Here is a 24,511-nt window from a genome sequence, read left to right as displayed (position 1 = left end):
GTACTTGGGAGACTCTTAGTCACCCCGTATAATAAAGAGTCCCATTGTCCTCGTCTGGCAGAACAGGGGCAGGGGCACGATTAAGTACAAGCAGTTGCTTCCTGCCGCCTGTTCAGTTGTGAAGACGAATCTGTAGGCTCATACTCTCTTCTGCAGCCTCAGAGGAGCTCAGAGGGTAAAGGCTGTTGAGTACTTGGTTACACATATGTCAGAAGACTGACCTACTGAGACGTGGAGATGTGTTTCCCTCTCAGTAATGTTTGGGTAGACTGCCTGATGTTAAACATCGAATCTGAAATTGTACTGGATAGTTTTCTGTCACCTTGACACAAACTAGAGTCACCAGAGAGGAGGAAACCTCAACTGAGAAAATGTCTCTCCATAAGATCAGGTTGTAGGCAAGCCTGTGGGGCATTTTCTTAATTAGTGATTCATGTGGGGAGGGCCCAGCCCATTGTGGGTAAGGCCACCCCTGGGCTCCTAGCCCTGGATTCTGTAAGAAAGCAGGCTGAGCAAGCCATGAGGAGCAAGCCAGTGAGCAGCACCCTCCATGGCCTCTGCAGCAGCTGCTGCCTCCAGGTTCCTGCCCTGTCTGAGTTCCTGTCCTGACTTCCTTTGATGATAAAGTGTGATATGGAAGCTGAAGTAACCCTTTCCTCCCCGAGTTGCTTTGGTCATGGTGTTCCATAGTAACCCTAACTAAGATAAACATATGAATAGGAGGAAAAAAAAAATAGAGGTAACACAGACTTGCCTTGTACCATAGGTCTAGAAGTGCCCGTCTTGGTGGTAGTTGACAGTCGCACAGACAGACAGGTCAGATGCACACTTCTTTAAGAAATTGGAACATGCCTTCTCTCTCTCTCTCTGTGTGTGTGTGTGTGTTGCTTGTGTTTTAATTGTGGACAGTACATTAAAGCTTGATGGATTTAAAAGGTCTTTACTATTAAGTTGTGTGTGTGTGTGTGTGTGTGTGTGTGTGTGTGGTATGTATGTGCACATGAGTGCATCCTCAGAGGCCAGAGGCATGGGATGCCCTGGAGCTGGAGTTAGAGATGGTTGTGACCCACTTGAGTGGGTGCTGAGAACTGAACCTGGGTCCTCTGGAAGAGCAGCAGGTGCTCTTAGCCATTTCTCCAGTCTCCAGGCATCATGCGTTTTTAGCATAAGTAATTATACTGGAGAAATATCAGCGCAGGCAGCGTTCAGGTTTTCAGGGTTATTTGTTACTTTTCACTAGATCTTGCTCAGCAGTATTTGTGTTTGCATATCATTCAGGGTCAGATTCAGGGCTGTTAAACAGCATTTTTAAACATTACTTCTGGGTTCCACTCCAGCTGTTTGTGGGGAGTGCTCTAATGCTTATGTGATACAATGTTTGGAAAGGTAAGGTTATTAGTTTCTTAGCTGAGTTAGTGGGAATGTGGGAGACTCAGTTCTTACCACAGCAAAATAGTCACCTTTCCGCCATTTCTCTGAAGAGCAAGCAGATGTCTGTCTCTATGCCTGTCTCTGTCTTTCTCTCCCCTCTCTCCCATTTCCATTCCCTCCCCTCCCCCCATAAAACTTCCCACTTAAAACAAAACATTTTGATGTCACAAACTGGTGCTTTAGAAACATAGTAATTGGATTGCCGACCTCTGAGAGCTACTTTGACATTCTGCCTGCTAACCCGGGTGGGTGGGGAAGGCTTGTGTTCCCTTGGGTGACTTCCCCGTGTCAGCTGGCTCTGAGTTATCAGCGCTCTGCCGCTACTTGCCTGTGTCTTTTAAACTAAAGACAGCCGTCTGTATTAAAACATGGCATTCTTCATGAATATTTCAGCATGGCCTAGTACCTAGATGTTGAGTAATGGAATCTCTTGGGTTTGCGTTGCCCTAGTTGAGGTTCTCTGACGTTCACAGTGCACAGTGGGTCCTTTCCGTATTATAGTGGCTTTATTGAACTGTGATTCACGCACCATGCATTTCACCCACCTAAGGTGCACAGTTTACTGGGGTGCATGTTGTCATGGCCACACTCAATTTAAAATACGTCATCACCCCAGGACAGAAGCTCCATGTGCATTCTCCGTTCCCAGTCCTAGCAACCACTAATCTACCTCTGTGTAGACTTCCCTCCTTGGACATACTATGTCTAGAACATTCGGTATGTGGTCTTTTGTTTCTCGCTTTAAACATATTTTATTTAAGGTGTGTGTCCAGGCAGTGGTGGCTCACAATTTTAGTCCCAGTACTTGGGAGGCAGAGGCAGGTCTGGTCTACAGAGTGAGATCCAGGACAGCAAGGGCTGCAGAACACAGTGGAACCCTGACTTTAACAAGACAAGACAAACCCCCAAAACCAGATTTATGTATTCTGTAGTACATATGGAATATTTTATGCTTGAATGGTATTTCAGGGTTAGGGAGATGGCTCAGTGGTTAAGAGCACTGGCTGCTCTTCCAGACGTCCTGAGTTCAATTCCCAGAAGCCACATGGTGGCTCACAGCCATCTATAATGAGATCTAGTGGCTCTTCTGGTGTCTTAAGCATGTGTGCAGGCAGGATACTATACAGAATAAATAAGTAAAGATATATTAAAAACGAACATCGTTGTATGGATATACCATGTTTGCTCATTTGTAGTAGGTGGGTGTTTGGGTAAGTAGCCTTTTGGGCTAGTTACTACAAGTAAGTCTGCTGTGAGCGTTCCTGTATAATGAGTGCTCTTGAGTATTGACCCGTGGATGGAATTGCTGGTTGTCTGGTAAGCCTGTATTTAACTATCTGGAGGCATTGCCATGGTGTTTTCCTAATCAGCTGCAGTGTTTGGCGCTTTTAACCCATGGTGAGCGAAGGCTACAGTTTTTCTGCATCTTTACCAAGTCTTGTCATTGTCTGCTGTCTTTCTGAGTGTGAGTTGGCGCCTTGTGCGCCTGGTTCCTGTAGTACCGGTGACAGCAAGCATTGTTCCATAGATCAACCAGCGCTTTCTCGGCTTCTTTGTAGAACTATTTATATTCTTTGCCTATTTTTAAGGCACATAATATATTCTAATCTTTATTATTTTCAAGACAGGGTTTCTCTGTGTAGCCCTGGCTGTCCTGGAACTGGCTCTGTAGACCAGGCTGACCTCAAGCTCACAGAGATCCACCCGCCTCTGCCTCATTAGTGCTGAAAGGCGTGTGCCAGCTCTACCTGGTGTGCTTCAATTGCTAAGAGTTATTTTTATAAACACCCTTTCAGTTTCATGATTTGCCATTTGTTTTCCCTGTTTGTGAGTCAGTTTTTCTTGATAGTGCCCATTGAAGCGCAAAAACTAACATTTTGGAGGGAAAATTTGTATGGCTTTGGAGCCTGTCCTGGAACTAGCTCTTGTAGATCAGGCTAGTCTCGAACTCACAGAGATCCTCCTGCCTCTGCCTCCTGAGTGCTGGGATTAAAGGGGTACACCATCACCACCCGGCTAAGTGTTGCTTTTTCAAATCTTGTAGCTGTCTACCTTCTAAAATAAGTTCAGATTTTTTTAAAAAAATTTCATTTTGTGTGAGTATACTGTTTGTATGAATGGTGACATGTATGCATGAATGAAATGTGTGTGTATATGATGTCTGTATGTGTGTATATGATGTCTGTCTGTGAATGATGTGTGTATGTGTGTATGTGATGTCTGTATGTGAATGATGTATGTATGTGTGTATATGATGTCTGTATGTGAATGATGTGTATGTGTATATGATGTCTGTATGTGAATGATGTGTGTATGTGTATATGATGTCTGTCTGTGAATGATGTGTTTATATGATGTCTGTGAATGATGTGTGTATGTGTGTATTTGATGTCTGTCTGTGAATGATGTGTGTATGTGATGTCTGTGAATGATGTGTGTGTGTGTGTATATGATGTCTGTCTGTGAATGATGTGTGTATGTGTATGTGATGTCTGTATGTGAATGATGTATGTATGTGTATGTGATGTCTGTATGTGTGTATGTGTATATGATGTCTGTATGTGAATGATGTGTGTATGTGTATATGATGTCTGTCTGTGAATGATGTGTGTATGTGTATATGATGTCTGTCTGTGAATGATGTGTTTATATGATGTCTGTGAATGATGTGTGTGTGTATTTGATGTCTGTCTGTGAATGATGTGTGTATGTGATGTCTGTCTGTGAATGATGTGTGTGTGTGTGTATATGATGTCTGTCTGTGAATGATGTGTGTATGTGTATGTGATGTCTGTCTGTGAATGATGTGTGTGTGTGTATATGATGTCTGTCTGTGAATGATGTGTGTATATCTTCGTGCATATATATGTTATATGAGGGGCGAACACATGTGGACCCTCTTGAGAGGACAACTTCAGCTTTGTGTGGTCTCTGAGGACCCATCTCCCATTTGTGTGCTGTGTGGCCAGTGTCAGACTTCTTGATGTGACCGTGGAGGGGAACAGTCTCTGGTGGCGGCCTGCCTTGTCTTGCACTGTTTCTCCATGTCTTCTCAGGCCCCACTCCCTCCTGCTTCCTGGGCCTTCCTGTCCTTTGGGAGCTGTGACTCCTTGACAGCTGTTTTATAGTAGCTGGCATTGTTCCTGCCCTTAAATATCATAATATATCACTGCTGTCTGCTACAAGGATCTGGACCTGACTTTGAGCAGGTAGTATGAAAGAAAGGTTGCCTTCCTCGTGGATGCAGAATGTATTTATCACCCAGCCTTGCAGGGTTGTTATCAGCCTAAGAGGGAAGGCACATAAAGTGCATAGTACAGTGTAGACATCAGCTGCTTTCCTGTTCTGTTAAATGTCTGTCACAGAGTGCTAAGCTGTTAAGTGATTGGTCCTCAGTCCCACCTTAGCCTGGGATCCCACGTGCTCGAGCGTGTGTGTGTGTGTGTGTGTGTGTGTGTGTGTGTGTGTGTGCGTGCGTGCGTGCGTGCGTGTGCCCTCAGAAGCCCAAGGCATTTGCTGGGCTTCTAGGAACTGAATTTTGGGTCCTTTGGAAGAGCCATAAGAGTACATACTGGGTTCATACATTGGCATCATCTCACCAGCCTTTGGCACGAGCATTTTAGACATCGAATTCAAATTCCCTCTGAAGAGGGAAGAATGCTTAATTTTTAGGAGGGGAGGGGATGGATCCAAGGCTGTGGTTTTGTGCCTGTCTGAAGATGCCTGTTCAAATGTGTATCCCTTACCTCATCCTTATGCTTTTTTATTTGATGTTTGCCGATCCATCTGTTTCAAGGACAAGGACACAGTTTCGGGTACAAGACTGGTCTCTTTAGAGTTTGGAAGGCGGTTGCACTGTAACTGGCTGACTGTGAGGAAATGGGGTGCTCTCTGGGAGAGGGGCCTCTGAAGCCTCAAGCTTTGGGTTCTCCTGCTCCACCCTCCTGAGTGCTGGCCTTCCAGGTACACACTGACCACCATGCCAGCCTTTGAGTCTTCAGATTCACAACCACAGCCAAGACCGATGGAGCCCCAGGGCAGTGCACTTGAGACCCAAGGGTTAATTGTCAGTACTGGCAGGAAGGCTGTAGAATAATACATGCAATTACCTGTTTTATGAAACTGAATCAGAGGCTGAAGAAATGGCTCAGTGGTTAAAAGTGTGTACTACTTTAACAGAGGTCCTGAGTTCAGTTCCCACTACCCACATTGGACTGCTCACAGGCCTGAAACTCCACCTCTAGGGCCTCAGACGCCTCTGTCACACTTCTGTTTAAGATAATAAAAAGTTAGGCATGGTGGCACTTGCCTTTAATCCCAGCACACAGGAGGCAGAGGCTGGTGAATCTTTGTGAGTTTGAGACCAGCCTGATCTACAGAGAGTTCCAGGACAGCCAAGGCTACACAGAGAAACCCTGTCTCAAACAACAAAAATAAAAAAAGATTCATTAAAAGTGTTAATGACATAAATGGTGGCAGTATTGGGCCACCATTTAAGGACTATGACTCTTAGGACATAGTCCTCATTCTGACTGCCTAGGAGGTGCAACTGTAGACCTCCATGAATCAGTGCCTGTCTGGAGCTTCCTAGTGGCTGTGTTCATGGCCAGTGCTGGACACACAGGGCTGCTCTACCTCTGGGTTTTTAGACGCCATGGCTGTGCTCCAGGAGCCTTTGAGACTCACTCGCCTAAGAAAGAGCAGGGATTGAGCTTCATGTGGTTTGATGGTAATGAGTGTGTAGTACTTATGGGTCCTTACAGAAGCAGACCTTCCTTTTACTCTGTGACCCTGCCAGTGTTAGGGTCTGACCCAGTGTAAGCCTCCCTTTTAGCCTCCACTGTGGGCTTCTGCTAGCCGTTCACTGTCTCACAGTCTGGATGGGCCAGATGAAAACCCTGGTGAACCGGTCCATGTTCTCAGGTCTACGAATGCCTGCTAGGGAAATGTGACAGAATGGCAGTTCTTTTTGTTTGTGACAGGGTCTTATGTAGCCCAGGCTGGCCAGGAACTTGTTCTGTATGTAGTTCAGGACAGCCTTGAGTTAGGTCCTCTCCCTCAACCTCTGGAGTGCTGGGATGACAGCACATCTGGCGGATTTCCTGCTTTTAATTAATTTATGGTACTGGGGGTTGAAGACAGTTGTTACTCATTTTTATTTTTTTCAATATGATAAGCAGTGGTCAGTTTTTTAAATGTTTTAAAGGCTAGTTAAAAACGACTTTATCTTGTCTTGTTGGCAAAAAAGGACACCAGTTGCCCCCAGCACACGAAAGCACCGGGCTTTGAGTAGGAGCAGCACATGCAGCGTTGCTGAATCTGGCATGGGTTCTGATAGCCAGGTGAGGACCGTCGGTCCCCACTGGGGTCGTCGTCCTGCCTGTGGGGAGCCAAGACAGCCTGCAAGTCTGGTCATATGGGGGCTTGGCTGAGGAGCAACAGCCACATTGTGGAATTGAGTCTCCAGGTGCTAACAGCTGCTGAGGTCCCCCTTCTGGGTGGACAGAGCTGGAGCTGTTTCTGGGCCAAGCATGATGAGAGCGTTGAGGGAGGGGTCGCTGTGGCTGCGCTTCCCCGCCTTGGCACGGGGTGCTTGATGGGGTTTGTGAGTAGCTCTTCTGAGGGTGGATGTGTAGTCACTTACTTCACTGAAATTCCCTTTCATAGCGTCAGCATTCTTTTCCAGTTAAAGATTCTGATTCCTCTCATTCCTAGGGACTTAAAGAATTGAGATTGATTTATTCATATAAAAGTGCGCGTGCTGCCCAAGCGGTGTCTGGGGAACATGGGGACTTGAGCTGTCATCTTAAGTCAGTAAGCAGAGACATATTTTTAAATTTATTTGTATTTAAAAATTTTACATTGTTTCTATTTCAGTGTACATTTTATTTTATTATAACATATAGTAAGAAAAAATTAAGGTTATTAACACTTAAAATGCTTACAAAGAAAAGGGATATTAAAAGCATTGTAGGTCAAATTTAAGGAAAAGCTCTAATTAAACTCTTGTAATAAGTCTATATCAAAATATTTGTTTTGAACCAAACTTGAGATCATTTGGTAAATATTAATGCCTGCTGTTTATGTGCAGTATTTTATATAACCTCTGATTCTTGGACAGTCAGCTACATTTTCCTAACATATCAGGGAAGACGCGGTCAATTCAATTAAGGAAGGAATGAAATAGGTAGTGTCCAGGGCCACACACACAAATACGAGCATGCACCTTTTCCAAACTAAATATTTCTTCCATAAAAATAGTAAATAGCGGGGGCTGGAGAGATGGCTGCACTTGCAGAGGACCAGGCTTGATTCCCAGCTCCTACATGGTGGCTCACAACCATCTGTAACTCCAGTTCCAGGGGACCTGAAGCCTTTTCTGACCTCCAAGGGCACCAGGCAAGCTTGTAGGACACAGATGTACATGTACACAAAATACACATAAAAGTAGGTAAATCTAAAGACGTTTCTAGAAATTTATTTAGCCAAGCTCTATAGCACTAGGGCCAGGGCTACTTCAAGTGAAATTTCTGTATTTAAAAAAATAAAGGGCATAAAGCATTCTGGGTGATACTTGGAACACTTTCATATAAAATTTTGTCTGCATTAAGCAGAGGGGTTTCAGATTTTATTTTTAAAGTTTATATACATACATGTGTATGTGTGTGACATAGGTGGGGGTGTACATGTGATTATGTATGTCTCTGTGTGTGGGGATGTGCATATGAGTGCAGGTGTCTGAGCTGAGATCCAAACTTGGGATTTATTTGAACAGTTGCTTTAAAGTGAGCTGTGAACTCATTCTGTGGTTAGTGGTATCTTTAGCTTAGCATTGTCCTCTCAGTTTCTCTTGGCAAGCAAGAGGATGGCTGGAGCCAGCAAGGGCAGGCAACTGCTCTTTGAGTGACACTTGGCAAGACACGCAGTCTGCTTTATTTTTAAGTTTTAAAATTCAGTGTGTGTGCGAGAACATGATGTGTGTGTGTGTGAGTGCATGGTGTGTGTGTGTGTGTGTGTGTGCGAGAACATGATGTGTGTGTGTGTGAGTGTGTGTGCGAGAACATGATGTGTGTGTGTGTGTATGAGTGCATAGTGTGTGCGTGTGTGTATGAGTGCATGGTATGTATGTGTGAGTGCATGATGTGTGTGTGTAGCAGGGGTGCACGTGCCATGGCATGGGTGTAGAGTCAGAGGACAGTTTGTGGAATTGGTTCTCCTTCTTCCTTTACTTGATTCTAGAGGTCAGACTCAGGTCAGCAGGCTCTCATGGCAAGTGCCTCTCCTCTCTGGGCCGTCCGACTGGGTCCGTGGTCTCCTAGGTTCTCTCCTGTGCTGGCCATGTTACTCTGCAGCAAAGCTTCAGCAGGAGAGTTGAAGACTGCCACTTGGGTCTCATGCAGCCTGTGGTGTCTTGAATGCCCTGGGCTGAGCTGCATTGTCAAGGGAGGTCTGTTTGCAGTCCCTGGTCAGCTCAGGACTAATTGTTGTCCAGAGACTGACTTGGGTATCTGGGGCTCAGATGGTGTTTGAAATACAGATACTGCGGGCAGTGGTGGCACACGTCTTTAGTCCCAGCACTCAGGGGGCAGAGGCAGGCGGATCTCTGAGTTCGAGACCAGCCTTCTACAAGAGCTAGTTCTAGGACAGCCTTCAAAGCCACAGAGAAACCCTGTCTTGAAAAAAGCAAAAAAAAAAAAAAAAAAAAAAAAAAAGAAATACAGATACAGTATCATAAACTGTGAGTAAGTTCCCTGCCTACATGGAGAGAGTGTGTTCGACTCACAGCAGTATTAAACTGCTAATGGTGATGGGATTCTGGATCTCATGTGGGAGAGAAGTAGGAGCCATGCTCAGTTCTAGCTTTTCTCTGCAGGACATGCACCCCAAGGCCTCCTGCCTCGGCTGAGCAGCCCTCCTAGTCTACTCAGGGTTCTAAGGGTTTCATCTTCCTTCATCTCCATCCTCTTCTGAAGCTGACCTCTGAACGGTGGGAGCCAATGACATGGGTTATGTTCTCTCTTGTTCACTGACTAACCAGGGATTCTCTGTTGTGACAGCTACAGGCTGTGTTATCCCATTCACAGGTGCCTGTGTGCTGAGATGACCCTGATGACCCTGACTTTGGCACGGTCTTCCGTCCTCTCTGGGTGCTGGGATTGTAAATGAGCGGTGTGTACCACTGAGGACCAGATCCTGGGCTTCCTGCTAGGCAGATGGTCACAAACTGCTCTACATTCCCGTCTTCATTCAAGTTTACTTGGTTGATTTCTTGAATACATTCAGAATATTTGCAGTATTGGGGTTTGTGTGTTGTGTGATGGGCATGAGTGTGCGCCCGTGTCCATGTGTGGAGGCCAGAACCAGGGTTCTCCTTCAACCAGAATGAGTCAGGGTCCTCCCTCAACCACAAGCTGCCATTTCAGCTCTGCCTGCTGACCAGAAGTCTCTCAGGGCTTGCCTATTTCATCCCACAGTGCTGCCATGCCCCACGGGCACATGCAGCCACCACCCCTGGCCTTTTTTTGTTTGTTTTGAGACAGGGTTTCTCTGTGTATCTCTAGCTGTTCTGGAACTCACTTTGTAGACCAGGCTGGCCTCGAACTCACAGAGATCCACCTTTGTATGCCTCCTATGTGCTGGAGTTAAAGGTGTGCGTCGCCGCCTGGCCACCCCAAGTTTTTATGAGGGTGCTGGAGATAAGAGCTTATGCCCATATTCTTTTTGTTTGTTTGTTTGTTGTTTTTATTTTTGAAGACAGGGTTTCTCTGTAGCTTTGGAGCCTGTCCTGGAACTCACCCTGTAGACCAGGCTGGGCCTGGAACTCACAGAGATCCGCCTGCCTCTGCCTCCCGAGTGCTGGGATTAAAGGCATGTGCCACCACTGCCCAGCCATGCCCTCATTCTTGCAGAACGGGTTGCCCCATCTTCCCAGGCCCTTGCTGTGGTTTGCTCTGAGCCCAGGCTTGCCTCACACTTACTGTGTAGCCTCATCTGGTCTTGAGGTTGAGGTCCTCCTGCCCCAGCCTCTGGAGTGCTGACACCAACGTCACCTTGCTCAGCTGGGGATGCTTTCAGCTTGGTTTTGTAGCTCTGGCCAGTGAGTTTAACTTTAAACAGAAACTAATCTCACTTGGGAAGTTTGCCATCATCTGAAGTCACTGTCAGAGTAGATTCAGGAAAAGCCGTGGTTGTGGTTGTGTGTATCCGGGTAAGGAGTAGAGCTCCCTTCCTGACGCTCTGACCACCTTGCACATGTCCTCGCTTCACGTGCACCCTGGAGGGGCTGGCACAGGAGGCCTGTGGGGACCCCTAGCCTGGCTGCGGAGGACTTGAGGTACAGGTGAGTCAGGGCAGAGCCGCACTGCCTAGTCTGTTCATCCCAGTCACTGAGAACTCGTGTGTACACACGATAGTGTGAAGAACAGTGGGCTTCAGTGCTACAAATGACTTGTTCAGGACAGAAATGAATTGTTTTGTAATTGCATTTGTGTGTTCATTGGTGTTTGTTATTTCTGATAGTTTTTAGAGAGATTCCTGCAGACTCTAAGCAGTTGCTTATGAGAGCATTTACTGTCACTCGGTACTGTGCTCCATGCTGTCCTTTGTGACCAGAGAATTTCTCTTTTACTCTCTCCTCTGTGTATGTGTGCGTGCATTCGAGAGTGCTCTCATGTGCGTGTGTGAGTGAGATGGTTGACTACAGGATCTGGGCCTTCCCACATGCGAGGCAGATGTGTCACCTCTGAGCTCTAGTTTTAGAGCCGCAGACCCTGCTGTCCGTGTGAAAGGCCACTGCTTTTGGTCCTGGTTCTGTGCACCTGGCTGTGGTGAGAAGGGTCTTGGGAACAGCTGCTGAGGTGGGAGGTCAGCCATCCTCAGCGCTTGCTTTGGGAGGGGTGTGCCCCCAGCCATCTGTCTGTATGGATCCAAAGTGAGATGGCTGGGTAAAAGGCTGAGCATGCAGGCCTGGCCACTGAGTTCTGTCCTCAGAACCTGCAAAGTGGAAGGAGAAAACCCGCTCCCACAATCTGTCTTCCATACATGGGCAGTGCATTCTGCCTCTGCAGTCACACAATAAGTGGTGTTTTAGTGCCAAGATCTATTTTGATGCCATTCTTATCAATGAGGGTTTGAAATCCAGTTGGCTTTGTTCTGGTCTCATGGGGACTGTCACTTCTGCCCTGGACAATGCTCCCTGAATGTTCCTGGGTGCTCCCACGTGTATCCATTCTCCAGCTGTATTCAGGAGGAGCTTTTCAAATGCCACACTGATTACCCCACACACTGGACTTGTCAACAGAGCTCTGTGTGTGTGTGTGTGTGTGTGTGTGTGTGTGTGTGTGTGTGTGTGTGTGCGCGCGCGCGCGCACATGCCTCCCAATGCTCTGCGGGTAAAGGTGAAATTGTGCCATGGCCTAGAGCCTGGTGTGATCCAAGCACGCTGGTGTCTAACCCTCCTTTTGCCTCATCCATTTCCATTCTGGGCTGCCAGCTCTCAGGCTTCCTGAAACCCGGTGTTCAGACTGCGTGGCTCTTGATGCAGACTCCCCTGCCTTTGTCCCCTCCTGTCCCGTTCACCTCTGCTGATGCCTGGGGTTCAGCTTAAGGGCCGCTTCTGCGGCAGCAGGTGCCTGATGGCTAGGGCTTAGAAGTCACTGTTGAAATGAATGAGAGGGTGAGGGCTTACTCAGCCCTCACATTAAGTGTGTCCTGTGGACCCTGTGGACACTAGAGATGCATTTGTTCTCAGCGACCCACGTATGTTTCTTAGGGAGGTGTGGGCTGGTCCTAACGATGGGCAGAGCCTGTAGACTTGGGCTTTGTATGATGAGAAAGAATCAGTTCGTCTGTTTCCTAATAACCAGCGACCAGAATAACTTAGGCAGGTAGGTGGCAGTCAGGATAAACTTGTCTGTCACCAGAACCACAGTTCTTGTGTTCACCTGTAGCTTCCTGCAGGAGTGTGTTGTGTACCATGTGTCCCTGCTAGCACAGAAGTCTTAGCTGAAGCTGAGGTTTGAAAAGCTGAGACAGTGTGTAGCTGCGTTGCCGGGCCAGCAACTGTACCCTGGCCTTCCCACCCCCAGTGTCCCTGGGCTGGGTTATCCCTGGCTTGGTCTTGTTTTGTGGCCGATGCTGTTGGTTTTATTTGTGACTAGTCTCAAGAGGTTCTTTGTAAGCATGGCTGCTGCTTCTTCCTTTTTTTTTTTTTGCCAAGAAAACAAGACTTTATTGATCTTTAATGTGCCAGCCCACAATTGCCAACTGATCATTAGGATGAAAAATGACTTTAAACATTAGCATTAAAAGCTGAGCCTGGGGGTTTGGGCGATGGTTCACTCACATTGGACCCTGGTTCAGTTCCCAGCCCCCACATCCAGGAGAACAGATTCTGTATTCTGCATGCTCATACTGCAGACACCATAAACTAACAGCTCACATGTTTAACCCTGGCTGACACTGACCAGGACCAGGCCTCCGTTATTGTCAGTCAGACCCCTAGAAGCCTAGAACCGGCATTAACTCTCCCCCCATCCAATGCATGGATACTGAGTGAATACTAGAGAATGAACTGAAGACTTTTCAGGGACAGGGGTCTGGGAGTAGTGCTAACAGGAGGTAAGCATGGCTTCTTATTTTATTTTATTATTCAGATCACAGGGCCCAGTAATTTCATTTCTTGAAACAATAAGATTTTCAAAGAGTTATTAAAGTTCATTGACCCAGTGAAAAACAGACTTAGCAAGTTTGGACTGTCTATCCCGCTCCGTTTGCTCAGCCTGTGCACTCGTGGGGTTAATTTGGCTCTTTACAAGGGGCCTCTGGGAGATGCCTGTAGCCATGGATGGTTTCTGGGCTGCCACCACTGTTCTGGGGCAGGGAGTGTCTTCAGATAGATGGAGACCTCTCCTGTAGCCCTTTAGAGCCCAGGATCAGGGAGGCAGTTGTTATCAGAAAGATACTGGCAGTAAGCAGAGGATTGGGGGAGGGGTAGGAAGGATTCCGAGCAGAACCTTTGCATGCTAGCTCTGTAACAAGAATATGTACTTCTGACATTGGAGAACTAGGGCTGTCTCCTAACGGCCTGCTTTAAAAATTGCAGAATTTGTCAATCTCACGTATTCACACTGTGGTGGCACTTTCCAGAGGACCTCTGGATGCAGATGTGAGCACCATTTCTTCATCTGCAGCGTTGCATCATGCTCACTCACATCCATGGCTCACTCCTTGTCGTATGTGACGCGGAGCAGACATTTGCGTAGCATTACTGTCCACTCTGGACTTAACAGTGAGTGCTGTAATGTTACTTGTCTCTAACTTCCCCCCTAAAAAACGAGTACAAGCTGTAAAAGTGACAGTTCTAGAAGCTTCAAAACATGTAGAGAAATGTCAACACAAACCTTTGGGGGCTGCTTTTTTTTTTTTTTTTTGGTGGATGTGTGCATCAGTACATGTGTCGGTGTGCATGTATGTGTGCACAAGTGTATGCATGTTCATGTCTGTTTCCAGTGCTTAATGACCATTCCATGTCCTCACACAGCTGGACACAATCTTTAAAATCAGAAGTGAAGACTCACTTCCTTGGGTGTGGCTAATGTTCTCTTTGCTTCATCTCAGTATATATAGTTCATAACCATTTCTGTATTCTGGATTTTTCATTTTTATTTATGCTTATGAAGTATAGACACACTGTAGTTCCATATTTAAAAGTCACACAGCCAGCAAGTGAACTATGGCCTCTGAGGCAACAGCCAATGGAAGGGCTTTGAGGACCCAGAAGCAGAAGGGATATGTAATGTGGGATTTAGTGCTGTGAGAGCAGGAGCGTTGACTGTCCATACGCTGGCTCTCGGACACTTACTGTGACTCTCAGTAATTCTTTCTCTCTGGACCAGTTGCATGATGTCTCTTAGAGGGCTGAAAAATACAGAGCCTGGGATCAACAGCTTTGCAATTCCACTTTAGGCTTCCTGTGGCCCGGGTCTGGCCCCTCAACCACAGCTTAATTCTGTTTTCTTGTCTCTTTGTTTCTAAAAACATTTTAGAACCAAATTGTTTTGGGTTGTGGAATTGGAACATGCATCTGCAGGGTGTGCCAGTCTGTCCCCTGGGCAAAGGGGAGTTACTTGAAGACTTTCGTGAGTGTGACTTGTTCTTACCGTTCCCTGTCCTTATAGGTTGAATACGTACCAAGCTTGCCCTGGGACTTGTAGCATCCCCGCTAAATAGCTAGCAGTCTTTAGCAAGACCAGCAAGCAGCGCACGCAGGGCACCCCACCCCCACCCCAAGCTGTGTTTGCGAAGATCTGGCTGTGTGTGACCCTTGCTGTGCCTGTGGTCTTCTTTCTAACAGTTTTTATTGGAGGCTCTGAGGTTAAGAGCTCTGGCTGCTCTTCCCGAGGACCTGACTTCGATTGTCAGCACCCACACAGGCTCACGACATCTGCAACTACAGCGCACGCTTCCAGGGGTCCTGTGTCCTCTTCTGACCATGGGTACCAGGGATTCGTGTGGAAACTGGACAGACATGCAGACAGAGCACCAGACATGTAAAGCAATTAGATAAGCCTTGTTTGTTTAGAACTTGGTCTCACTGTGTTTCCCTGACTGTCTTGGAACTTGCTTTGTAGATCAGGCTGGACCATGAACTCACAGAAAACCACCTATTTCTGTCGACAGAGTGCTGGGATTAAAGGTGTGAGCTACCTCACATGGCCCTTTTTTCCCTTTAAATGTGTTGTGTGAATCTGTTGAACATAGTAAAGGTGTGGTTTGTTAGGATTCTTAGAGTGTCACTGATGGACTTTAAGAGGAATTGAAAAGGGTCGGCCAACTCTTCATTCCGTGTTTTAATCAGGAACCTGCCCATATTTGCTTTGTTCATTTGCCTTTGTGAACATGTTCTGTGTGGGTGGACATGTTACTACTTTTTTTTTCTCCATTGTTTGCTTGCTTTTCCAGACAGGGTTTCTCTGTGTGTGGCTTTGGAAGCTGGCCTAGATCTCACTCTGTAGACCAGGCTGGCCTAGAACTCACAGCGATCCACCTGTCTCTGCCTCCCGAGTGCTGGGATTAAAGGCGTGCACCTCTATAGTTGGCCTCTTCTTAAAAGCAAACTCAGGGTTTAAGACATTTGTCAGTTTATTTTTAAAAAGTTACTTATGTGTTTGGCATACATACATGTCTTTGTACTACTTTGGTGCTGATGGCATTGGATTCCTTGGACTGGAGTTACAGATAACTGTGGGCCATTATGTGGGTGCTGGAAGTCTCCTATCCAGGCTGTCTGGGACAGTAGCCAGTGCTCTTAACTGCTGAGCCATCTCTTAGCCCCCTTCTGTTCTTTTAAAATAACATGTCCACACTGGGGCGCATGCCTTTAATCCCAACACTCAGGAGGCAGAGGCAGGTAGATGGATCTGTGAGTTAAAGACCAGCTTGGTGTACAAAGTGAGTTCCAGGATAGCCAAGGCTACACAGAGAAACCCTGTCTCAAAAAACCAAAAAGTAAAATAAGCTATAAAATAATGTGCCTGTTATAAAAACAGCAGGTTCTTGGGGGTGGCCTTTCCCTCATGGATTCTTCGGAGCCTTTCTGTGGTTGCTCCTGGCTGAGGGAAACCGAGAGGTCTGCTGTGGACTCTGCACTGGAATGGTGTCGGTCAGCAAATCTGCTGGCAAGGTCTCCATAATAGGGCTTTCCTGTATGTGCCTGGCAGGATGTGTTTCCTCTCATGTGCACCGTAGAAATACACCTGCACCAGTCTTTAAACAGACTACTTCTCAATAAACAGGAAAATGTCGAGATGGCAGTCCTTTGTTTATGAGATTGGTGGAGGGAGACCTAGGAAATAGAGAAACATTTACTCAGGTGTTTTAAGTATGCTGTATTTTATGCGGTTGCACTGTAACAACTCTACCCTATCTGTATTTTTTTTTCTCAAATACATTTACTGTATTCCCTGCGAAGTAACTGTAGGACCCTGTGATGTCTGCTGTTCAGTCTCCAGGGCCTGAGCCTTATCAGCAGCCTCAGGAGTGGAGGTTGTGAGAACCATTGTAGCAGAGTCAACCTTTAGCCATGAGGGACCCTTGCTGGTCATTCTTGGTTACAATGCTTACCCCAAATACAAGGAAATTTGAGGGTTTTGTTTGTTTGTTTGGGTGTTAGGAATAATGAATAGTACTTTATAGGGTTTAGGTTTTATTTGGAGTCAAAAGCAGTGATATATACTGTCTGCTACCAACCAGCACGTTAGAGCATGGTGGCACAGGCCTGGAATCCCAGCACTTGGGAAGCTGAAGAGGAAGACTGCAAGTTTGAGTCTAGCCTGGGCTATATAGAGAGGCCCTGTCTATGAAACAAAACAAAAGCCTGGATTGCTGGATAATCAGTCAGTTCTCTTTTGGCTTCAGTGTTACCTAGAAACCAGGGCAGAGAGACAGATGGCTGTTCTGAGCTTCGAGCCAGCCCTACCTAGAGAGGATGCCATGTGGGGCCTAGGCCTTCAGCTTACTCTCTGCTGGGCTATCCAGGTGTCCTAGTTAGCGTTAGTGTTACTGTGTAGAAACACCATGATCAAAAGCTACTCAGAAGGGAAGGTTTATTTGAGTTACACTTCACCATATCACTGTTCTTCATTGGGAAGTCAGGGCAGGGACCTGGAGGCAGGAGCTGATGCAGAGGCCATGGAGGCTGCTGCTCACTGGCTTGTTCCCCATGGCTTGCTCAGCTTGCTTTCTTATAGAACCCAGGGCCACCAGCCCAGGGATGGCCCCACCCACAATGGGCTGGGCCCTCCCACATCAATCATTCGCTAATTAAGAAAATGCCCCTACAAGCTGGAACCTTTTTTTTTTTTTTTTTTTTCTGGTTTTTCAAGACAGGGTTTCTCTGGCTTTGGAGGCTGTCCTGGATCTCGCTCTGTAGACCAGGTTGGACTTGAACTCATAGAGATCCACCTGCCTCTTCCTCCAGAGTGCTGGGACTAAAGGTGTGGGCTACCAATGCCTGGCTTACAGCTGGATCTTATGGAGGCATTTTCTCAATTAAGGGTCTTTTCCTCCCAAATGTCTATAATTGACATAAAACTAACTAGTTGGCACTTTAGGTTACTCAGCTGAGTTCAAACTTGCTATGTATATGTAGCCAAGGATAGTGTGGCCTTGCCTCTGCCTGGCAGGTGCCAGGTTACAGGTGAGTGGCATCACACCTGGCTGTGGTGGGGTTTTGTTCTTCTCTCCTACCACAGACACTGTTACATCTGTGCTGTGTAGCCCAGATTGACCTCAACTCTCAGCCCATTGGGAAGCTGATGATGGCATTCTGTTTCAAAACTATGGTAGAGTGGTAAATTGCATCTTGTAAGGAGTTTAGGTTAGGGGTGTGTGTGTGTGTGTGTGTGTGTGTGTGTGTGTGTGTGTGTGTGTGTGTTGGTGGAGGTGGTGTTGAAACCAGGGTCTCATTTTATATATATAGCCTTAGGTGGCCTGGAAGTCACTATGTAGAGCAGGCTGGCCTTGAACTCAGAGCTACCTGCTTCTGCCTCTTCTCAAGCGCCACCACATCCAGCTACATGTGGAAATGAAAAGACATTTTCATTACCTCCTACTGGTTGGAATTCGTTGTGAAATCTGTTGAACGTTGTCCTTGCTTTGCTCAATGACTTAGCTACGCCATCGTTTTAAATTGTTTTGGTTTGTGTGTTCATGCCCAGGTGCAAGTGAGTGTACTGGTGCGTGTGTGTTTTCAGGGAGGCCAGGCCTTGGTGCAGTTCCTTTGTTTGTTTGTTTGTTTGTTTGATAGATACAGTCTCCCTGGGACCTGGGGCTGGCCAGCCATTGATCCCTAGCACTGGGATCACAAGCATGCCACCACACACAGCTCTCGCACATCAATCAGTTCTGGGGTTCTTCCTTGCTACCTTACTGTTTTGTTGATTCTTGGAGTCTTGCTCCTGACCCCAGGCCGACCTTGAGTTCTGATCCTCCTGCCTCGGTTTCCATCATGCCTGGCTCACAGCCCTGTCACTGCTAAGTTACTCTCAACATTTGCAAAGAAAACGGTCTTGTGCAGGTGGGCGAGCTCACGCTCGAGACCTCATGAGCGGGCTCCTCCCTGGCAGGGCGTTTAGAGCTGTACCTGTTACCTCCTTGTTTAGGATTGTTTCATTAATTCTTTTTCATACAATGGAGAGTTGTGTTCCCTTAGAAAATATTTTAGTTTCCTTTTTTTTAAAAAAAAAATTAATGACTATTTTTTAAATTCTGTGTGCATTGGTGATTTGCCATGGATGTCAGGTTCCCTGGAACTGGAGTTTAGACAGTTGTGAGCTGCCATGTGGGTGCTGGGATTGAACCTGGGTCCTCCTGAAAAAGTCAGTTCTCCTAACCACTCTCTGTCTCCCTGTTTTAGTTTTCTAATTTATTGTTTCATCACCTTAAGACAAGATAATTTTAAAAAACACCCAAATTTGATAAGATATTTTATTATTGTTGTTGTTGTTGTTGTTATTATTATTTTAGCTTGTTGAACTTTTGAATGCCATTTGTCAATACTGGCAGCCCTTAGGAGGTCTAGGCTTTGGAATAGTTTCCACATTTTTCTCTGTTTGAAGCAGATGTTGATTCTGAAGAGGTGGGAGAACAGAGGATTTTGTAGAGATCTTGGTCACCCGGCTCTTTTGTGTGAACACTACACTCATGCGCCCTCATCAGTGGGGGAACTGACTGGGAGTTTCTCTTTGGGCAGGGAAACATGTTAGTGGGCTCTGAAGTAGCAGTTGCTAGCGTTTACAAAACTGTGGAAGAGTCCATGCTAGCTAGGCTCTGTACAGAGTATATATAGGCTGCACAGGTCTCTGTCGTTACCCCACCCCCTCCCTTTAGAGCCAGCTGGCCTTGAACTCACTGAGACCTGTCTGCCTCTGCCTGTGTGTGCCCTGCTACGCCTGGCCCTGTAGTGAGTTTTGACATTAGGAAACGAGTGTCCTTTTTAAAGGTCATTTGTCTGTCTTGGGTCTGTGTGGGTTTTAGACTCAGTGTGTCCACTTCCATGAGTTATTGGCCTGAGCTCCTAGAGGACTTTGCTGGGATCTGTGCCTCATTTCAGGGATGCTGCTGTCTTAATAATGGTCAAGCTTTGCCGCATGAGCATAGGGTGCTTTTCCGTGTCTTTAATTTCTCTTTGTGGTGATGAATAGTTTCAGTATGCAGGTAGTCTTCTTCCTCCCTTCCTCCCTTCCTGCCTGCCTGCCTTCCTTCCTTTCCTCCCTTCCTGCCTCCCTCCCTCCCTCTCTTCCTTTTGTTTTGTTTTTCAAAACAGGGTTTCTCTATATTGCTTTGGAGCCTGTCCTGGAACTCACTCTGTAGACCAGGCTGCACTGGAACTCACAGAGATCCACCTGCCTCTGCCTCTCGAGTGCTGGGATCAAAGGCGTGCGCCACCCCCGCCCAGTTTGGAATTGTGTCTTCATTCATTCTTCATTCATTCTTGTCTGTTGTGACTGTAGCTGCGTAACTGGGTTTGTGCATCGATCTGGCTCTTGCACCCGGCGGCATGTGTTTGTTAGTCCCGAGTAGAAGTGGCGGGAACACACACACAGTCTTGTTCCTTTAAGATCTTCTAGCGTGCCTTTCATTCAACACTGAACATTGTGTTAAGTGTGGGCCTGTCCCCTTTTATTCCTCATCTGCTGAGTGTTTACCCTGCTTTGTCAAATGCTCGGTGTGTGGTGGCCCTGTGAGCCTTGTCTTTTCCTGTTGGTGTGGTCGTTCCCACCAGTCACTTTTCACAGGCTGAACCAGCCCTGCTTGCACTCCTGAGCTAAGTCCCACCTGGTCTGCATGTGTGGTTGCTTACTTTTCATGTGTTGCTGGATTTGCTTTGCTAACGTTTTGCTGAGGGATTGTTATGTCCTTATTCCTGAGAAGTTCTGGCTTGTAGTGTGTGTGACGTCTTGTTTTGTGTAACAGTACAGGTCTCTTTGGAGGCGCTTGTGAAACTGGTATAAATTCTGCTTTATGGACTGAGGTTGTGGAACCACTGGCCCTGGGCTTTGCAGCTTGTGTTCTCAGGCATCGCTCTCTTCATTCTGTAGATGAAGGTCCTGGAGTTCAGAGGGCTTGAGTCCGGGTTGTTTGAGGTCAGTTACTAGGACAATGGCGGTGTTGAGTGATGCGTTTCTTATGTTGATACAGCTGTCCCATCATGAAGTGGTCATGTAGCCATCATGTATGTGTTTGTCCGTACTTTCAGGTAGACTCTGACACGGGTGCCTACTCTAGTGAACTGTGGCCAGGATCTGTGTCATTCACACGGTTGCTGGCAGGTTCTGGAGCTTGCTCTTGGTACTGCTGTTCTCTGTTGTGTTTGAAGGGTTGGAGACTTTCTCTGCAGCTAGAGCAGCAGCGTCACATGTGTCAGATCTGACACCAATGGGCTCACACTGTCCATCAAGTCCCAGTCCAGCCAGGCTGAGTCAGCTCAGTGCGGGAAAGCTTCACACTGCTCTGCAGCGAACACTGTCCCACGGTTGAACCTTAAGAACCTGTGCGTCCTCTTGCCCAGACGAAGCAGAATGCGTAAGGTGGAGAGGACTGCTTGGTTGTTGAGGCAGGTGGCCCAGGCTGGCCTCTGAGATTGCTGAACTGGGGTGACCTGGAAACTCTGGCCTCCCGGCCTCTGCCTTCCCCGTGCTGGGATTGTAGGTGCGCACTACTACACCTGGCCTGACTGTCTCAGGCTCTCTCTGCTTGCGCTAAGGACTCACAGTACGCTTCCTTCCCTGTGAGCGCCTTCCCTGTGAGCGCCTTCCAAGCTGACCGTGGCTGCCAGTGGCATGGGCTTTCTGAGCTTCGTTGTCGGTCGCTCCCCGATCCCCTCCCCCGGTGGACCCCACCCCTGTCCTAATCCCGTGTGTACACCTTTAACCCTTTGCTGTCATGGGTGTAGGGCTTTGGGAGGCAGCGGTGCTGATGCTCAGTGTGTTATCTGCTTGTGGGGTTTGCCTACTTTTCTATTGGTTTTTGTTTTTGTGGGGGCTTTGTTTGTTTTAAGTCAGGGTCTCTGTGTAGCCCTGACTGTCCTGGAACTTGCTCTGTAGTCCAGGCTGGCCTTGAACTCAGAGATTCACCTGCCTCTCAGGTTCTGGGATTAAAGGTGTGAACCCACCAGCTTTTTCTACTGGGTTTTAATTTTATTAATTTGTTAAAGTATTTTAACACATGGAGAATATTGACTGACATAGTGCAGTCTTTTTCTCCTGTGTGAACTTTTTTTTAAAAAAAGATCTTATTTTTATTTATGTGTGTATGTAAATGTGAGTTTGATGTCCGTAGAGGCTAGAAGGACGAGGGTGTTGGAGTCCCTGGAGCGAGCGCTACAGGCCGCTGGCCGTGTGTGCGGGAACCAAATGTGAGGCCTCTGAGAGCGTGGTAAACACTTAACTCATCTTCCTCTCAGACCCTTAACTGACTTTTGAAACACTTGCCAGGAGCAGCTGGTGGGGACTCCGGCCTTAGTGACTTGTAGTGCCAGTCGGTGGCTGTGGGTGTGATGGCTTCTGAGAGTGGCCAGTATGGAGGTGTGCGCCTTTAGTTTTTGCCACAGTGGAAGCTGTGTGTGACTCATGCCTGAAGAACTCATACTGCTTCCCATTGAAGGGCTGGCTGAGTGTGAGTACTTAGCGACTCCAGCGAGCATTCAGAGTGTATGTACGTCCCAGTAGTCAGCAGGGAAGGCTGGGCAGCAGCTGCTGGGCTGCAGCAGAGCTCAGGGCTCCTTGGCCCTGCCACCTGCCCCAGCATTGCAGAGGGGACACTCCCACACAGCCTTGCAGAGATAGGAGGCTCTGGCATGAACAGACTCTTCCTCTGCATCAAGCAGTGGCTTCAGGGCCACAAGGGAGGCTGTTAGAGGACAAGGAATAGCATTGCCACCACATGTCCCACTTGGCACAAATGGACAGGTGCTGGCCTCCTCTGATTTGTCAGAGTTTGGCCACACGCCAGTTCCACTTAGCTTTATCCCGTTCCATTTGTCTTTTGAGCAGAGTGCCACACAGAAGCAGACAGGAAAATTACATCAAGTACCGGCTAGGAACCTGAGGTGGGCGGGGCCCTGGCCGAGAGCACAAAGCTTCCAGTGTTCCTGTCCATCTGGCAACCCATGAGGAGGCCAGGACCCCAGCTAGCTGTCACCCACATTCCCCATGCCCAGCTCACTCTGCCAGAGGTTGAATGATCTGACAGGCGACCCCCTTCATGGTCTCCTTTCCCTTCCACGATGTCCTGTTCCCCGTCCTTCTATCCAGCTGTCACCAACATGTCATCAGGCTGCCTTTGACTGCCCTGGCTTCTGGCCCAGTACCTGGCTCTTACTTTTTCCCTGCAGGATGGGACTGCCAGACTCACTGTCATGGTAGGGTGGTCCCATCAGCTACTTCCCATTTAACTACTCTGTTTTCTAAGACCTGGCTCAGGTCAGATTTCCCGTCCCTCCCTGGTTGGTTTGGGTTGCTCTGAAGGGCAAGCCTGTTTGCAGAGGATAGCAGGCGCTTGGAGGCAGGGCAGCTGCTTCTGTCCCTTGAGTCTGCAGAGTTGGTAATGTGGAGTCGTTCTGGGGAGCCAGCACAGTGCTCACACAGGAATGCTGATGTCAGGGAGAGAGAGAGCGTGTAAAACTGGAAAATGACCCACAGGCCGAGGAGAGAGCCACCCCACCCGGTCATAACTGGTTCGGGGCTGGGCTCCACACTTACAAGGTGGCTTCAGTTTGCTATTTTCCTGTCTGTGAAATAGGAAGGGCGGAGTGAGTTTTCCCACCACCCGGAAAGACCCGTCTCCTTCATGACCTCGGACCGCTCTGGTGTCGTAAGTTTTTCCGACACAGTTCTCAGCTCTCCGTGCTCTCTGTGTTTGTGCTCCAGAGGGAGCTGGGGTGTGCAGCCTGGCTACTTTTTAGGACAGGACAGAAGGTTTTTCCAGCTTGCCTGTTGTGCTGCAAACGTGCAGCGTGGTGGCCCACGGGTCTCATGTGCTCTCTCTCTTCACAGACACGATGCGGCGAGTGGTACGACAGAGCAAGTTCCGGCACGTCTTTGGACAGGCAGTGAAAAATGACCAGTGCTATGATGACATCCGCGTCTCGCGAGTGACCTGGGACAGCTCCTTCTGCGCTGTCAACCCCAGGTTCGTGGCCATCATCATAGAGGCCAGTGGGGGAGGAGCCTTCCTGGTGCTCCCTCTGCACAAGGTGAGTGCCAGCCCGCCCCGAGCTGGAGCTACAGGCGCGAGGGCTCTGAGTTCCCTCGTGTGGGTGCCGGGAACTGAACCCAGGTCCTCTGCAAGCACTCTAACCCACTGCACATCTCTTCAGCCTGACCTTTTGGTTTCTGAGCTGTAAATGGAACATGAATCCAAGAAAATGTTCCCAGGGGTGGCTTTTAGCTAGCTCAGTGGTAGACGGTTATATCTCGTTGTTTAGTGTGCGCATGACCCTGGTTCATCCCCATTGCCTGGGCAGGGCTGTTGGAGCCTTTGCTTTCACTGAGCCCACCCCATCGGGCACGAGTTGGAGCTTTTGTGCACCTGCTCTCCTTAGCTGTAGGAGGGAAAGGGGGTTGGTGAGTTCTGAGCTCTAGAGGTGAGGGTTTAGTGCCCCTACCACCATGTGCAGATGCAGATGTTGAGTACAGCTGTGCCCTGCTGTGAATGTGAACAGAGGACTTTTGCCCAGCCCAGCCCACCCCCATAGGGCACATCTCACCCCGGGCTCTGGAAGTACACACAGTGAAGGCAACTTTTTGCCAAGAGCACTGTTCCACGTCAGGTGGATGTTTCCCTTCGGGAAAGCTTCCGGTTCTCCTGTGGTTCCTGCTTGGGTGTTAAGGACTTGCTTGTTTTGTTTTGGTTCTGTGTTTGGCTTCTGTGGCTGGATTGATTATTACACAAGTGAACCAGCTCAGGGAACAAAGATCCTCCAGTCAGCAAACGTGAATCTTGCCGTTAAATGGAGATATTTCTACTTTGATACCTTTGTTTCTCTTGACTGATGCCATTCCATTGAAACTTAACCTGA

The 24,511-nt window shown here is 47.8% G+C and overlaps 2 protein-coding genes across 2 annotated transcripts in view; both read left to right on the top strand.

Moving 5' to 3' along the window:
* Window positions 1-24,511, top strand: part of Sgsm1 (small G protein signaling modulator 1) — a 641,040-nt gene that overhangs the window by 23,004 nt on the left and 593,525 nt on the right. The window lies entirely within an intron of this gene.
* Window positions 1-24,511, top strand: part of Coro1c (coronin 1C) — a 64,784-nt gene that overhangs the window by 1,140 nt on the left and 39,133 nt on the right. Inside the window, exon 2 of the mRNA XM_051176447.1 lies at window positions 23,487-23,686. Coding sequence (XP_051032404.1) covers window positions 23,492-23,686 — 195 coding nt within the window. The 5' untranslated portion in view covers window positions 23,487-23,491. The remainder of the gene's footprint in view (window positions 1-23,486; window positions 23,687-24,511) is intronic.

This window comes from Phodopus roborovskii, unplaced genomic scaffold (assembly GCF_943737965.1).
Source record: "Phodopus roborovskii unplaced genomic scaffold, PHOROB, whole genome shotgun sequence".
In the NCBI taxonomy this organism is placed as follows: domain Eukaryota; kingdom Metazoa; phylum Chordata; class Mammalia; order Rodentia; family Cricetidae; genus Phodopus; species Phodopus roborovskii.
This window is presented reverse-complemented; position numbering and strand designations above follow the sequence as displayed.